Source organism: Ptychodera flava, chromosome 9, assembly GCF_041260155.1.
Source record: "Ptychodera flava strain L36383 chromosome 9, AS_Pfla_20210202, whole genome shotgun sequence".
Classification (NCBI taxonomy): Eukaryota; Metazoa; Hemichordata; class Enteropneusta; family Ptychoderidae; genus Ptychodera; species Ptychodera flava.
Window position 1 is genome coordinate 17,264,634 of NC_091936.1, and position 17,947 is coordinate 17,282,580.

Sequence of the window (17,947 nt, forward strand, 5' to 3'; positions counted from 1 at the left end):
AATTTGGGTTTAGGAGAGACACTGTTATCAATGATATATTCAACGCATTTGAAGCGTCGCCGATGTAGAAAGGCCTAGTAGGAATTCGGTCACGTGATTCGTGCAATACGTTAACGTTGGAACTGTCATAGGGCTTCATTAAATATCCAGCGCAAGGTAACCGTTTTCACGACACGGCTTCAGCTTCATTCTAGGCCACAGAGCTAAAGCAGGTAAATATGACTTCTCGTTTACTATTCTCTTCCATGTCGGTTCGCGGAATTTCAGTCGTCTGTGCCAGCGTGCGCCCGGCAGACGACAATTTTTTGGCGGAATCTGCACGCGCGACGGCTGCATTCAGCTCAGCTAAAATCCAAGATGGCTTCCCCAGACATCTCGTTTCAGCGCGGCGTGGCATTCGCTGAATATGGCCCAAACGATACGTGATTTCGGCATGATATGTAACTAGGTGCACTGACGTCGCTGGCAAAGGAGGCTATCTACCCTGTATGTGTATTATTTTCCCCAAATGTAACCCTTATTTTGAGATATTTGGCCGTAAATACGTCGGTGTCTCTTTAGGGGAGGTCACGTTAAGGCCCTGTCTTCGTCATTTCCAATGCGAGCACGCCATTAAAATCCTCCAAGTCATACTAACGTTTTAAGTTGATTTCTCAATAACGCCGCGAGTTGAAGGCCCGCTTTATGCAGCTAACCGTTGCACATTTAGTCTAGAAAAGATCTGTCAAGCCAGATTATGTTGAGATTTTTCCGTTTGCGAAAGTTTGAATGCAAAGTATTTCATAGACATCGGCGCATAGGAACAGTTCGTCAGGCGGACCCGACGTTCAAAAATATTGAATTTATTTATATCATTAGGTATCCGAAACTCAATGAAATTGGATGATGGTCGCGTTGTTTGTGATACGTAGGACCCGATCGCTGCAATTTAACAGTCGTGAGAAGGTTTTTCGCGTTTTAACCGAACTTGACTTTTCGTGTCCATGTATCGTGGCGTACATTTGATCAAGCCATCCATCCATAGCGTTTTCATATTCATAGACATTGGTTAAATCTTTCCCCAAACCAGTCCCCCGATTCAGAAATCATTTTTAGCTCCTAATGTCATTAGGAATTACGAGGAATTCATAAATTTTCTTATTACTCACTTCTGACCATAGAGCAAGGAATGGATATCAAACCAACCAAACGCGAACCCAGGCAGAATTTCCTCATTTGATATGAGAGCGCAAACACGCTGTAATGAGCTTACTGACTGGGAACGACTTTCGAATGGGGAAACTGTTTTCACGCTAGAGCTCTCTGCTGAACGAATTTCGTTCACTCTCGGTTTGTCCTTCCCCTTCAGACACCGTTTCGAAATTTCCTTGGTGTGTGTCTATCGTTCAGAGGTGCTAAGTACGGCGTTGAGTGCCCGATCCCAAAGGGTCGCCGTTGGAGGGACGTTGCAGATAACCGCATTTCGCTGTCCCGGCTATACACAGCGAGGTGTCAAATGGGGCTGATTAGCTGGTACTGTTACTGCACTAATAAGAGGTGACCCGGCCGTGTTCTCGCAAAACCGGCACTGGACTCACGGTGGTCGCTGCCCGTTACTTGCCTTCCCGGTCGGCGTGTTCCCAGCGTTCACGGGAGGTCAGGCCGTGAGCAGCCTCACCTCTCGCCGCTACTTGTAATCAACAGTTCCGAAGCCAATGGGCTGACCCAACACAATCGTTCATGTGTTCGTTGGTGGCAAGCGGGGTTCTTTATCAGGTCAGCGCAACGCAAAAAATACCAAACAACAAACGAACGCTTGAGTCTTTTCAGTCCTGTATAACGTTCCTCTTGACTACAGTGTTTCATTCGTCTGTAGTCGCATTAAAGGGACGTGTGTGAACTCCACAAACGCGCCTAGCGTCAAGAATTTTTCTTTTCCATTCAGTGTCGCACAAGACAGACTAATAACATTTCACGCTATTCATTCACCTATGTTGTTTGTAGTAATAATCTCGTCGATACTCGGCAAGCCTCTGCCGAATACAAAGGATGGCCATTTTGACAGACTGACAAAGTGCGTCTTGCCTGCTCATGAAACGAGCTCGAGATCTCGGCGAAACGAAGAGTTGCACGGACGCCAGAGATATCATAAAGGCGTCACTTTGATCGATTAATATCACGAAATCTTGTACTGTCTTCACCGTGGCAGTCCGGGTTTTACATTGGACTTCTGTTTCCATGCCGTTTGCAACAGGCAGTGTTGAATCTGATTTTGCAAAAAAAAAAAACAACAAAAAAACCCAAGACGGATCTATGAAGCATGTCGGTTACATTGATTAACTGTTGCGAGTCTTGCCACTTAAAAAAAAGGTACGGCTACGAAGTTGCCATAGTGACTGCAGTGTACAGCGTCATTTCTAGGCGTTCTCGATATGTTGCAAATCATCTTGTATCTCTGCAAGCTATATTGCGGCTCGACGCGCCCCCACTTCAAGTTGTTAACCGTGTCCGTGCACAGTTCGTCATTTTGCACTAAAATGCCCAAAAGTACACTGTGAGGTTCGGTCCCTATCGGCGACATTTGCTCGACCGATTGCGTAAACACGATTCGAACATGCTGGACACCTAACACTTAACACATCAAGATGCTAACGGCAGATGGCGTCAAAATGTAAAAATCTATTTTCAGTAGACCAGCCAGTATTGGAACCAGCAAGATCTATACCACAACAGCCCCAGACTGAACGCCCACAACTGCGATATTACCTTCGTGTACAGTGAAGCCATTTCTCAAGGACACTTCATTAATTAATGATGACATCTCTGTACTTTGCAGAAAACATGTGTGTTTCCGGTAAAGCCGCTGATCGTTGAACCGCTCTTGAAAGTTTGAACAAGCAATGCCTGAACTTACCTATGAGTAAAAGAGAGTCACAAAAGTAAGATAAAATACTAAAACCGTGAACTAAATTGAACCATTGAACTATTCTAGTTTGTGAAGAATACCTTTGGAGAAGATAATGTAACGGTTAATACATGATTTATCGTTTTACCGCAAAATATTTCGAACTCAAGGATAAAAAACCTTGACAGTTGCATGTTTATCCCTATGCAACTATGATTAAATATTTCCTACATTATGATTTGTTGTTTTCGCCGTGGGGGAAAAATTTCAAGCCTAAAGATGTAAGTTGAATACAGCTTTACCCGTGCAGGGAAGAGCGCTAACAGAGAAGGAATCGATCGACCGTAATTTTTCCACGTACAGAAACAAATACTAGTCCTACCAATTAAAAATACCTCACACTATGGAACTGCCAGTAATAATACAAAAATCTGTATGATTAAGGCTATCTGCCTGTCTGTCTTTTGAGAAAGCTCTCCACGTAGGGTCTAATACCCCGTTTGAATATGTATCTTTGTCGGAAACAATATCATATAGTTGCTCTTTACTATAGAGCCAAGCCGCTCGCTCTCTCTCTCCTCTCTCTCTCTCTCTCTCTCTCTCTCTCTCTCTCTCTCTCTCTCTCTCGCTCTCTCTCTCTCTCTCTCTCTCTCTCTCTCTCTCTCTCTCTCTCTCTCTCTCTCTCTCTCTCTATTTATGTATACGGTAAAATTGATAACAATTAGATAACAGGACTTAGGCGTTACTCAGAGTTTCACGCTACTTGTGTTCTCTGTAGCGACCATCAGACTCATATATATATATATATATATATATATATATATATATATATATATATATATATATATACTTATAGATGTATGTATATAGATGTGCGCATATATACATATGTGTCTGTGTGTATGTAAGTGTGTATACGTTTGCGTTTACGTAGAGAGGTTGCATTAACAAGCATACTACAAAAGCGTCTGCGACCGTTTTATCTATGTCGGCACTGTGCTTCAACTACGCTGAGAGTTGACTCTATATAAAAATGTCGTCTTGAAATATCCCAAATGTTGAAACCATGCAAAGGACATGGTATAGAGAAACCTCTGTTGAAAGGGTATTTTCTGCGCATTATCGTCTGGTCGTATCAGCTTTCAAGTAAACAAAGTGGTCGACGTGAATTAATGATATCGCCTTCGAGATTACGTGACAGTCGCTGTTGACGCGAGAGAGAGAGAGAGAGAGAGAGAGAGAGAGAGAGAGAGAGAGAGAGAGAGAGAGAGAGAGAGAGAGAGAGAGAGAGAGAGATATTTTGCATGAGATCTAATGGTTCGAAAGTGCGTATGGATAAGTGCTATTAAATCATAAATGATTCCTTAAATATAATGTCCACACTGAGAGATAATTGATTCATTTTTTAAACAAAGACCTTTATTGTGACTTCCGTTATAACAAATGAAGGAATTTAAAGTGGATGATCTAGTACCATAAGAAATTGTAGGCTTTATTGAAATGCACCTTACACAATATTACTAAAGTCGAATATAAACCCATCTAGAAAGTTTCACATCAGACTAGAAAAAGGAATGTGTTACCTGTCCGTGACAATGCTACGGGCATGCAATTTTCTTGTTTTACTATATCTTTTACCGGTATTTTTTCCAACTGACTACAATATACTTCCTCCATCTCTTTGGTATTTTACGAGTTTAGTTGGAGCTGGTAAACACATTAAGTTAATGAATCATATTGCTACGCTATCAAGAAATGTTTTGATTGAGTGCTTGTTTGTTTGTCTGTTTTTCAGTTTTTGGGAATGCTGTTGCTAGGTTTTTGATGAAAACAGACAACGCACACGTCTCGGAGCTATGCGTACGATCACGAAAATAACTATTTTTGTTTATCCTACTGTTGTTGTTTTTGTTTGTTTGTACAAGTTTTACACAAATATTGCGGTTTCTGACGTTCTCTCTGGATGCGTATTTATTGCGAAAACCCAGTAACCGTGTCTTCACTTCGGGTGAAATTCTTGTCCCCGAGGCATGTCGGTGTTTATATGAATACATTTTGGTAATCCGACGACAAACGTAAATATCCATCAATCAATGACCGTTAGGCGGTGCAAGCTAGAAGTAAACAGGTACAGACTTTGACCGACTGCCCGAGCGACGGACCCCTGCGAACTTTGACCCACAGTTGTGAGAATGAAAATGTTCAGCTGGACGCTTAGCTCAATTTTACTCCTATGGTGAAGACGAGTACGTTAAGCTCACATTTAACGCTAAGCTAAGACGAGTGACAGGCAATCGTGTTAGCTAAACGGTGTTTGCCGTCTTTAGTTGTCTTTCACCTCCTGGCCAAATAGTTTTCGTGTTTACTTCGCACTGAGATCCGAGAAAGAATGCTTCGGAGAGCAGCCGAACGGCCAGGCAAATCGATGTAATACCCTGCTGAAATCGACCCCCCTCCCTCCCATACCACACACGTGTGCCGCGATGGCGCATTGGTTTTCCCACTTTTTGTCCCCACGGCAAGTTTCGCTTAATTCGGCTTTTTCTTTCAGGTTTATCGATACATCAACGTTGAAAAGTTCATACAAAATCGTCCGTTGAAGTAAAACAATTTCTCCGCTTCTCCAAAAATATCGCCACGATGAAACTGATTTGCAGAACATTTAAAATAATTACCGACCACAGACTATATCTTTCACACTCTAAAAAGTGCATACATTTGCATTTACTTTTAGTTACAGTGATCAGTGAATGAATGAATGAATGAATGAATGAATGAATGAACGAACGGATGGATGGATGGATTAATGGATTGATGGATGGAAGGATAAGTGAGTGAATGAATGAATAAATAAATAAATGAATAGCTTATTACAACTCATCCATCCTTTTGGATGGAATGTGCGCAGGGCACAAGTATTTCTATTTTATTTCGGCCCTTTTATAAATAACTCCTTACACCAATCTATGCAGTGCTGAGTTTTCATCCACCGTGAATGAAAGTAAAATAATTAGTAACCCAGTCTTCGATAAACTTTGATTAAGCAATATGACTCTCAGGGATACGATTCAAACGAAAAGAAGAGATACCGTGAGGTTAAACCGACAAACATCACAATAAATGGTTACAAGTATGGATCAACAAGTCTGCATCCCGCTTTGCGCAGCGTGCCAAAGCTAGTGGCACAGTTGCCATGGCAACGCTTTTGAGCGACGGTGGTCCAGTGTACAGTATTCACTAATTGGGGCAAAAATTTCCCCTCACAACAACTGACAATCTATTCACTCGAAGAGAAAGAAGAAGAAGGAGGCAGGCCTTGTCATACGCCATGACGTCATGCCAGCAGGACAGCCAATCAGATGGCTGTTTGAGGAGAATGGAACGGCGCCGACGACACTCACGCACTGATGTCCGGAGACGGTAAAACCAGCACGAATTCCATCAACGAAGTGTTGAGACATGTACGGGTCATTAAGATGCCGTGCTAGGAATGGGATCGCTTCCCCGACTTTTTAAGTGGAAAGCCACGCGTTGAAAAGCCTCTTGCCATCCGACGATCGTGCAGTTTGCTCTGCATTTGTGTGGCTTAACCACGTCGTTCACTGAAGCCCTCTTGACCTCTAAGGTCACCGGGCATGCACGGAATGTGACCGCGGACCCCACATAAAAAGACGCCGACTCAGTTGAGTGAATGGTAGCGGGTCCTACAGGTATGCCGATGGATTATTTCCCACTCAATACTAAGCGGCACAGGAAGGAAGCTGTACTTGAGACTTTTCCCAGGACTTTGAGCCGCAATTTGTATACCATGCATCTCTTGGACGTCCATGGCTTCCCCTTGTCACGTGGCTGTGCTTCGACACTGTGAAAGCATTGATAATAACTCACTATCGCTTGATTTGCATATTCAAACAATGCTCATTAATACAATTTGCATAAATAAATACGTTTATCTTTGGCATTGAGCATAAGGTGCTCAAATAGGGGCAAGAGTGGCTGATTGTGGGACCAACCTATCAGCTTCGACTGCGCACTTTCGTTTCACTAGAAACACTTTATCGTGTTCTCTATCGTAATGTCCTTGCCATAACCCCAAATTGAAAGGATTTGCTGATTGATATAGTTAAGTCGACAACACATAGAGAACACTTTCACTTTCCCATCAATTGCACAGAACACACGTCAGTGTTAGGAGAGCCTTTAGTCCATCTTGAAAATATCAGCATGTCACTTATTTATGCATATTTTATCCGTGTACTGCGCCTCATCACTGACAACATCTCCAACGATACTAGTCTCGCTTACCCAGAGTGCACTAATATTGGCAGCCGGACGAGAACTTCCAAAGTGCAGTCTGGGTAACCGAGATTATGAAGACACACAACTAGAACGAAAGTTACAATGAAACGTACTGCTATCAATTGAACACTGGCGAACGGATACACGCTGAGAAAAAAATAACAAGGTTCCGGCGAACTACGGGAAATTGCAGCTACATCATTGGTATGTCCACTTTGTAACTTCCCAACCGGCGCAACTTTGATCAATTATTAACATGTACTGAATTTCAATTGTGAAATGTATGCTTGGTGTCTGATATAATAGTAGAAGATATGCTGTCAAATATACGGGCAAAACTGTTTTATTTGATATTTTTAAACTGATAAATATCACAACAGCTACACACTGATATCACCGGGCTTCGGAATTCAAAAAGGTATGACTGCCAGGCTTTGAACCGAATAAAAACTTGCAAGAGATGACAGTGGCAGAGGAAGATGTTCACACACATGCAGATACATTTACAAGCAGAGATAAAGGGGAAGAAAGCGTTTTCTTATGTTTATTGATATTTATGCGATAAAATTTACGCTGTGTCGTCACCCCCTGTCGCTTCTCCGATGGCAAAGTTTTGGCATGTGTAAAACTACGCTCCATCATCTGCAACTTTCAATGTGTTTTCCGCTATTTTTTTTTGTTCTGATTGTGCAGTGCGGTTTGTTGTCCCAGTCCAAAGATCATGTCTAAATGCCCAGTGTTAAACTTTCAACACAGCTTTAACTGCATGGTGCAAAGTCCGAGGTTACTGTCGACAATTGTATTGTAGTCCGGATATTGTATAGAATGCTTTATATCACTGATATGATCGTAACTTCTGTAGGCAAATAAGGACAAACAAACAATTGTTTTGTTCCACGTCATCGCGCCTGTCAGGTGAAAATATCCGCGTCACGACTTTTTTTTTGAAAGTTTTGATTTGGTTTGAATCCCAGGATATATTATCAGCACTAATGAACATTGAATTCTGAAAACGGAACTAGCAGAAACACAACATCTACACGTGAATTCATGTTATGGAGATATGTCCAATAAATGTTCTGAAATGTTCCTCAGGTTTGTTTCTTTCAGCGGCAGCCATTTTAATCAACTGGCGGCCATGTTGGAATTCCCCTCAAAGGGGGCTTGACCAATTTATATCGCTCCACCCCCTCGCCCCCCCCCAAAAAAAAAGAAAGAAAGAAAGAGAAATTCGCATGACCGTATCATTTTTAATCCACCAAAGGACGAGAAACATTTTCGTGGGTTTTTTTTGTCTGAGTCATTTAATGTTACCCTGCGTTGTAGCACAAGGCTTGAAGAAACCAATTATTTGACTGAAGATACAACACTATTTCTTCCTGATGTTTTCCGTTCATCTCAATGGTTATGGCCATGAAATATAGTTTTAAAACAGTTCATCGACTTGAATCTCTTCAGCGCGGTATTATCGAATCGCGATATTTAGAGCAGTGCACAATATTAATGATTGTGACATTCCACCGTTGTCTACACATTTGCACACAAATGTTCACTTTAAGGTGCCAATAACTGTATTCTTTGAACATTTTTGCACAATTTGTGTTCCAGAAATATAGGTGCGTTTTCTTATTGTCTTCTCCCGAACGTATGTTCAGATACAAGTATTGTCTGTGCTGCCAACACAGCACACTATGTACAACATCATATAATGTGCTTGTTGGCAAAAGAAGTTGGACGTATAAAATTCGGTTATCAGCAGTCCGGGGTGTGTCGGCGAGTTGTTTACTAGACATTTCGACGTGATTTGGGAATAGAACTAGAAACTCTATTTAACAAACAGAATAAAAACATTAGAAAATGGAACAAAAGTCAAGGTTACCGGAACTTGAAAATGTTCTCATCCGCTGTTGGTATGAACTCCGCTGTTTCGTCGTCATCTATGTTAAAGGGCCTGTATCGTTAACTTTTGATGGTATTTCACTATTCTTATTCATTATATGTAAATCGCATTTTTATATAACATGTAAATCGCAAGTTTATATATATATATATATATATATATATATATATATATATATATATATAATATATATATATTATATAGCCTATATATATATATATATATATATATATATATATATATATATATATATATATATATATATATATATATATATATACGTGTAGAATACACTGTTATTGTTTGTGTGTGGTCAGAACCAGAATTCACTTGCCAGCAATAGCCACCTAGTCTATACAGGTACAGGCTGAATTGACATGTTGAATACTGTAAGTATGTCAGCGTGCTTTTTGGAGTAGAATAAGAAAGCGTAGTCGATATTAAAAACAAAAGTCGTAGAATAATAATCAAAAGTTACATCTACTTGCCCTTTATTGTCGACATATTTCCTTATCTTGCCCATACAGATATACTCTATTTAAAGTTTTCAGTGCGACGAGCAACAGACCCCCTGGCCATGTGTCTCTTCATATCCTATTTCTACGTGTATTTTTAATTCGTGCAGACGGTAATACAAAGAAGGCAAGAGTTCAACCAAGGGCGTTTCTTTTGAGCGGACGTGATAAATAATGCTGTTTGCTTTCCGACTCGCGCTCTTTAGCGCCATGCCAGTCAAAATGTTTCCCCCTTTCCTTTCGATAAATCACATTTCGTATCTTTTTACACTCGCCGTATGTTGATACATCACGGCGCACGTTTAGAAGTGTACCGAACATGCAAGTTTGCTGAATTCCCTGCGTTTTTGTAAAATATGATATCAAATAACCTCGTTCGCACCACAATATTGCGCGCACGTGCCACCTGCCGTTGCTCAACCGCGGGAGAACGCGAAACATTACAACAAACGACAATGTTTGACTATAGCTCGCAGAACTCGTTGATGCGTATATTAAGCAAAAATATGGTATTCCCAACATATTATGGGATGTAATAACGTACAGTGAGACATTCAATGACGTCATACAATGTAACTTAAGTACGTAACATAATAACATAACACTACATGAAATCACATCACATCACATCTCATCAGGATAATAAATTCATGTACACCAGACCGCTATTTTATAGAAGAATCCTTTGTGTGCGAAACGAAATCCTATCACAAGGATACAAATTCTGTAATTGAGAGAGAGAGAGAGAGAGAGAGAGAGAGAGAGAGAGAGAGAGAGAGAGAGAGAGAGAGAGAGAGAGAGAGAGAGAGAGAGAGAGAGAGAGAGAGAGAGAGAGAGAGAGAGAGAGAGAGAGAGAAAGAGAAAGAGAGAGAGAGAGAGAGAGAGAGAGAGAGGGAGGGAGAGAGAGAGAGAGATTGTAGCGTGACAAGCAGTCGTAAGTTGGGTGAGAAAGAAGTGTAAACGTTTGCAAATTTATGCAAATCATCCGATTTTCTGGCTTCTTTTATCTTCTGTTTTTAATATTCAAAAAAACTAAGTCCACTTTGTCTGGGCCAAATTTTGTGAGATTCTCATATTGTTAATTTTTGTTTGGCAATAAAATTCTTGTATTTTGAATAACCGTCATTTTAATTTTGCTTATCATGAATTTATTAATAATCACTTTTTTGTTTGTCAGTCTCTGAACCCATGTCGTCTTAGAATGACAATAGACAATGTAAGACAAGACTGTCTTTCTTTTGTACATGTTCTCCAGTTTCAAATTAGATATTCAATTTCATAAACTAGTATCAATGTTTTTACTTATATAAATTAATTATCATTGATACCAAACTGAGGTTTTCTACCCCAACGAAACTATTGCCGCCCGAGTAAACTATAGCTAGTTTACTACATGTACATTTTAGATTCTCTGATTTTTAAAGATATATAGTATGAGGCATCAATTCCTCTTTAGTAGAAATATCGCTTTGGAAAAAAAGTTTTTTGGTTAAGCGCTACGCCATCTTGATACAGCTCGCTAGAAATCAAAACAACTCTTCATCACCTCAACAATCACATTTTCCATCTTGATTTTATATATCTGCTGTGCGTCATACATGATAGATGTTCAAATACATCCTCAAATACACATAATCAGACCAGTAACTTATAAGACGCATATCTTTACGCGATTACGCGACCTCATGCGAATCGCCCGCCCTCTTTCATCGTCTTCCTAGAAAAACTAGTACCAATGAAATTTGATAAATATGTGCAATTCGGTGTTTGCATTTTTGCTGATATTAGCTTGTATATTTCCTTGTAGGTTTATCATCGTGTGACGAACACCGACAGCAACTTCCGTAGTCGCCGTTTACATCGAGGAAGATTTTCTGGTAATTCTAGTCTTTGTTCCCCCCCTCAAACTAAGCGGATATTTTACAGATAGGCAGCGAGGAAATCTACACACTGAGCTCTGGCTTATCTCAGTCAATATATCGCCGTCAGTGATCTCAATGGGCTTGTGTTTGAAACTAAGCGTATCTGGTTTACGGGACTAGTACGCCCAATTACGACTGAGCGTGTTTCACATAACATTACTTATTTATATAGAGTACGTCGGGAGTAATTCTCATTCTGAAATATTTTTTCGGGTCTTGATAAGTGAGAAAAAATGTAAAATTTGGCTAATTTCCCTATCGTAGTAGATATTTCTTTAGGGTTTGACGCAGAACAATGTCAATGCCGGAGAGCACACATATGACCCCTGGTGATACAAACTGGACTTACTTAGGAAAGCAAGAAAACATAAAAAGTTGAAAGGAGTGTGTATGTTGGCCTTGACATTGGGGGAGTGCTATCGCCATGAACAATTCGAGTCATACAATAGTCAAGTCCACATGAAACAACGACGTCGAGGGCAATAACTCCAAAGACTAGTCAAGTTGGATACTTTTGGGACATGACGTAGTTGTTTTATTTTAGCTATATGAATTTTCTGTGACATTATTTGTCACTATTCGATGGTATAGATTACTCTCCTGTATTGAAAACATGTTTGCTGTTTTGTCCGTTTCTCAGAAACGCCATCATGGGTTGCAAAACACCCAAACCAGGTTAATATGTTTTTGCCCTTGTCGCTTTGAATAAAGGCAAATATCAAAAGAAACACCGATGTCTTTCTAAATCGGTGTCTCAGCTTGTCAAACACGGGACGTGGTTTTGACGATAGACAAACGGAAAAAAAAACGTGGCTCTCAACCACGAACCTTCAGGGTGTTAAAAAAAAACGCGGCATGTTATCTGCGTTTGAAAGTAGGTCGAGGGCAATCCATCTTTAGGGCCTTTCGACCTCGACAGAACAGACCGTTTGAAGCGGTACAGTGCACGCGGACGGGAAAAAACATCAACTATTATACCAAACCTCTGACAACGACAATATAAACGGAGTTGTCGTAAACTGATCAACACCGACTGCGTTGACGCTTTATCAAAAAGTTGTCTTATCTTTTCGAGAATATTTTAATTCAACAATTCTACAGTTTGACATGTGTAGTCGTGGCCGAGTGGTTAAGGCGATGGACTAGAAATCCATTGGGCTCTGCCCGCGCAGGTTCGAATCCTGCCGACTACGCCAGCCATTTCTTTTACTGACGACATTAATTTTTCATGTCACTCACCGACACATCAACCATTAGTACGTCACACAGTGATACTCTCTGTGAACCGGCTCTTTGTCGAAATCGATAATTTTAATTATTGTGTTTTTTGTAGTAATATTTTACTCAATTATTTATTACAGATGCTCGAGAATTGAATCGAAAATGAATCGAACGATGAAGCTGAAGATAACTGAGCTCAATCCGCACTTGATGTGTGTCTTGTGCGGGGGCTATTTCATCGATGCAACGACAATAGTCGAGTGCCTCCACTCATGTGAGTCTGCGCACAACAATTACTATTTGTGCTGTGTTCCACAGTCGATAGCGAACACCCTTCGCCCTGTTGTGAGGGCCATGGCGCCTGTTTATTAACCCGAGCACTCGTGCGTTGCCAGAAATAGATTGCTATTTCAAATAACAATCTGGTAAAGCACGGCCACGAGGGGTAATAAATAGGGCGCCGTAGCCCGTCACATTTACAAACGAGTTTACACTGTCTTTTTCTCGTCACGTGAATTGTTCGGGCGAATCACGTAACAGATTAAGTAAGTACGTGGCATGTTATAACGACAGTCGTTTGGTGGGCTATTCAGCTCTGGGACTATTCGCCCCATAGACGAGTGTACAGAAGCGCTCCTGTACAGGTGCAGCCAACGGAGCTATTCATTGAAAAGGCTTTCCGGAAGCAATCTTTGAGGGCAGGGGAAATTTTAATTTTTGCTAGGGCAGGGGACACATTTTTAGGTGGCAGGGGAGGAAATGTTAGTTTTTTTGTCCGGTAGGGTAGATATTGGTTGATTGTCCTGGGGACAGGGCTTGGCGAAAACGAGGAGAGGGGAAGCTACTTTTAAAACGGGGACAGGGGAATTTCAGCAATGGTGTTTCCGAGGATGGGGACACAGTGCAATTACTCATACCTTTTAAAAGTTACCCAGACTACTTTGCCGATCGATTGACCCCACATCTCACTCTATGTACTGCGAGAGGGAAACAAATACAAGGCCACTGCAGTATGAGTCTGCATGGGAATGTTAAATTTTTTCTCAGGGCAGGGGAAAATCGACAGTTTTTTTTTCATCACAGGGTAGGGTAGCTTCATGTCTGCAGGGGAAATGGAATGACAAAATTTTAGGGGATTTTTTTCCACGGCAGGGGAAATCGGCAAGTTTTTTTCGCTACAGGGCAGGGGAGCTTCAAACATTCACAGTGGGGAGGGGAAACAGGCAAAATGTGTGGGGAGCGGGTAAAAATGAAGTTTGAGTGCTGTAGGGTAATTCGAAAAATTTTCATTGGGAGGGCAAATTATGAACAGCTAATTAATTACCCTCTTGACTGGAAATTAGTCAGGTCACATTACTTGTCATGTACAATGTATCTTATCATAGTAAGGACCCCTTTAAAGTGCATTGTTCGTTGGCTGCACCTGCCTGTACACTCGTCTATGGGGCGAATAGTCCTCAGGCTGAATAGCCCACCAAACGACTGTGTTATAACGTATGCTCAGGGAACTGGTCAAAAGCGAGTGATATGCCTGTTGCTGAGGTGGTTAATTCTATTACATCATAAATAGTGAAATTCTGGCGTAAAAAGGCAAAGAATTGTTTTTTCTCTCTATTATAGCTGAGAGTTCGATATAGCATGGTCATTTTAACGGCTCGACCAAGATCGCTATGTTTGTTTGCTCTATCGATATACTGGTATGATGTAATCAATATTATATAATACCAGTATATTGATGGCGCAAATACAGCGATCTGATTGGTCGAAACGCGAAAAGAACCGTGGTACATTGGCAATATACCACGGCTGGCATACGCATGAGCTCTCAGTTTGAGCAAAAAAATCCGTTTTTGACGTTCCATGCCAAAATTTCAATATACTGTTATGATATACTAGCAATAAATCACCCCCAGCGACGGTAAGCTTATGTCACTTGATTTTGACCAGTTCACTTCATATATTCACTCGCTATCGCTCGTGCATATATGTTGTGAACTGGTCAAAATCTCGTGTATACCGTCACAGGGTGTGCTTTATTGCTTAATTATGCTGTAAAGGACAGTGATGGTGAAAGTGCAGCAATTAAATGTGACGCGTAAATAACAGTTTCACATTCGCGATATACCCCAGTTGGAACCAGTGAACTCGGCCCTGAACACGAAGTAACTTTATATGGTATAAATTCTCAATCAAAAAGGTTTTGAGGAGAAGATTATTGAAAAGGAAATTGCAGATTTATCTCTTAAAATTAACAAATGTTTTGAGGTACACTCAGTCGGCTCACTGTAAAGCTGTATATTGTTTTCAAAATGGCGCGTACAAATGTTTGGTTATTTTTCTTATGTCGTCTGCAGAAGCGAGTTTTACGGTTACTGCCTGCACAGCCTGGTGAACATGTGTCAGCTGTGCGGAACGTCGATAAACCATAATTATTCGTAATTTGGAGCCCATACAACACGCAAACTTATTCAATCTTTCAGTTTAAACACTTTTTTCAAAGTTTCTCGCGAGCATTGCATTTACTGTTGTGAATAATATAATAGCGATGGACCACCCCTGTGGCGGGGATACGACTCGGTTTTGAATACGTCACGCAATAGACGGACACGCAACAGCAAGTCCTATATGTTCTGAACTGGTCAAATCTCGACATATACTCAAAGTGATCATTCTATGCTGAGATCTGCATTCAAGTTCGTTCAGTTTGTTTAATCCCAATGCCCCTGTCATCCAACGCTCTGTGTTTCGGCATAAACCGATCGCGTTCGTTTAGGGTCCAACTGTAGCGCTGGCTTATATTGATATTTTACAACAGACGGCGTTAGCTCTCGTCCAATAAGAATGGTGAACTGGCGTACTTGACACACTGTTACAAGATAATTAATGTGTTGATAGTGAACACCTATTACCCAGTCATGAGGGGTAAAGCGCTCGTCTAATCACCTGGGAGGCCTTGCTTGACACGCGTTGCTAGTATTTCCCGTGGCGGTGGCAATGTTTTGCTATTAAAGCACGGCCCGTAGCGTTATTAAACGAGCGTTGTAGCCCTCATGACCAGGTAATAGGTCTTCATTATAGAGACATTAATTATCTTGTATGAGTGTATCGAGTACGGCAAAGCAATCTTTTGGTAGCAGGGAATATTCGGGATTGGAACACATAAATTACAAAATCATTTTTTTTTTACAAAAATCAAAAACAGCGTAAGCGTTTGAAATTATCAGCACACTCAGTCAGATCGGGATGCGTTTTGCCGTTGCATTTCTTTCACTGTCGTCGTTTGTTTAATTGCCACTGTCACAAACTGCATGAGTTTGAGTACGACGTATTTCCATTTTTTTCAGTTTCCCTGTCTCGGTTCTGAATTATGATTCAACCACAGACAGCAGAGGAGAAGACCCCTCTTCTGTCTATGGTTCAACGACGATTCCCCAATTTCAAATTCTGCTTTTTACTTTTTTGAGTGTCCAAACCGACACGTTAAAATGCCAGAAACACGTATTTTAATATAATATATTAAAAGCAATAACGCCTCTAAAGGTAGGTATGCAAGATTTAGCAACAACTCGCTTCATGCAGTTCTCGCCTAGCCGCCTATTCTATGTGGCGCATTGTACCAAACTCTCGTGCATACCTGCCTGCCAAGGGGGTTATTGCGTAAAGTTGTACATACACATCATTGGTCATGTGTTGAATATATGACATCGCCCCATCTTCCGATGAAAGTGCGAGACGTGTACAATTTCTCGCGTGTTTTTACAGTCTCGCTCAGTTTCTTTTTCTCGGGAAAGAACCTTAAAATGAAAATCAGCAATGTCTATACAACATAAATTGGGAGTTACCTTCCTTGACCTGAAGGTCACTGAAATCTCTCACAAAGGCGACATTTTTGACCCGCGGAGATCGAGGTTGTTTCAGGGGATTAGAGGATTAAATAGGTACTGCTGCCTTTCGCTTTTCTAAAAAAGTAAAATTTGGCGTATCAGTTTGCCCCAACAGATTAATCTGATAAGAACAGTCACACGGATTAAAAAATACGTCTAACTGTAACCACTGTTTACCTGGCCAAGGGCAGCAAAACCATATAACGACCTGAAGGGGCAAAAAATAACGATTTGTTTTCATTGGAGTAACAAATTACATGATATCTACCATTATTTGGAATTCAAAATGGCCGCCATCCCTGAGTTAATTCATACTGGTACCCGATTTTTCAAGGTCGCAGGTTGCATTCTGAATGGAAAGGTTATAAAGAAACAGCCAGATAAGGTACCAGATATGAACTGAAAATGCTCACGTGTTTCAATATATATTGCAGTTCTGTTTGAATTTGAACCTTTGCCACATGTTTGCAACTTCATTGAAAGTATTATGATCAACATAATGTATTATATTGTCTTTGATGCAGATAGCAAGTTTCATCAATTTTGATCAAGTCAATTCAGATATATATCCCTAATTAAGAAAATTCATTTAATATGTAAATTAGGAATTGACTGAAGTAGAAATGTCTTTTGACTTTCAATAATGTTACATCATAGTGTCTTTATTGTACATAGCAAGTTTCATAATTTGATCAAGTCATTCGGATATATCCCTAATTAGGAAAGTTCATTAAATATGCAAAATTGGTATTTGCTGAAGTAAAAATGCGTAATGACTTTCAATAATATTGTATCATAGTAGCTTCAATATATGTAGCAAGTTTCATCAACTTTGGTCCAGTCAATTCAGATATATATCCCTAATTAGCAAAGTTCATAAAATATGCAAATTAGGAATTGGCTGAAGTTAAAATGCTTAATGACTTTCAATAATGTTTAATCATAGTATCTTCAATATACATACCAAGTTTGGTCAATTTTGATCAAGTTAAATCCGATATACATCCCTAATTAGAAAAGTTCATTAAATATGCAAACTAGCAACTATCTTTCATGTCACCCCTAAATGGTTCCCACTGATAATATATCTTGGTGTGATCAACATTTGTAGCAAGTCTCATCAAATTGTGTGCAGTCATTCTCAATGTAAAGCCGTTTTTTCTAAAATCATTAATTATGCAAATGAGCAAAAAGTAAGCAAGCCACACCCACCAAAAACTAATCAGTTCTTGCCATTTGCTAACTGAATCTATGTACCAGATTTGATTCTGATCTGATCAGCCGTTTTTGAGATATCGGACCAACAGACAGACAGACAGACA

At 40.4% G+C, this 17,947-nt stretch overlaps 1 protein-coding gene and 1 non-coding gene across 3 annotated transcripts in view; both read left to right on the plus strand.

Annotated features, from left to right (window-relative positions):
• The window catches only part of LOC139140182 (polycomb complex protein BMI-1-like), a 26,006-nt gene continuing 8,059 nt past the window's right edge, over positions 1-17,947 (plus strand). Inside the window, exons 1-3 of one of the 2 annotated variants that reach the window (XM_070709252.1) lie at positions 1-212; positions 11,406-11,475; positions 12,882-13,015. In XM_070709252.1, coding sequence (XP_070565353.1) covers positions 12,904-13,015 — 112 coding nt within the window. In that variant the 5' untranslated portion in view covers positions 1-212; positions 11,406-11,475; positions 12,882-12,903. The remainder of the gene's footprint in view (positions 213-11,405; positions 11,476-12,881; positions 13,016-17,947) is intronic. The other variant, XM_070709251.1, reaches the window with a different exon arrangement.
• Trnas-aga (transfer RNA serine (anticodon AGA)) lies at positions 12,632-12,713 on the plus strand. The gene has a single exon. It is a non-coding gene; the product is annotated as a tRNA-Ser (tRNA).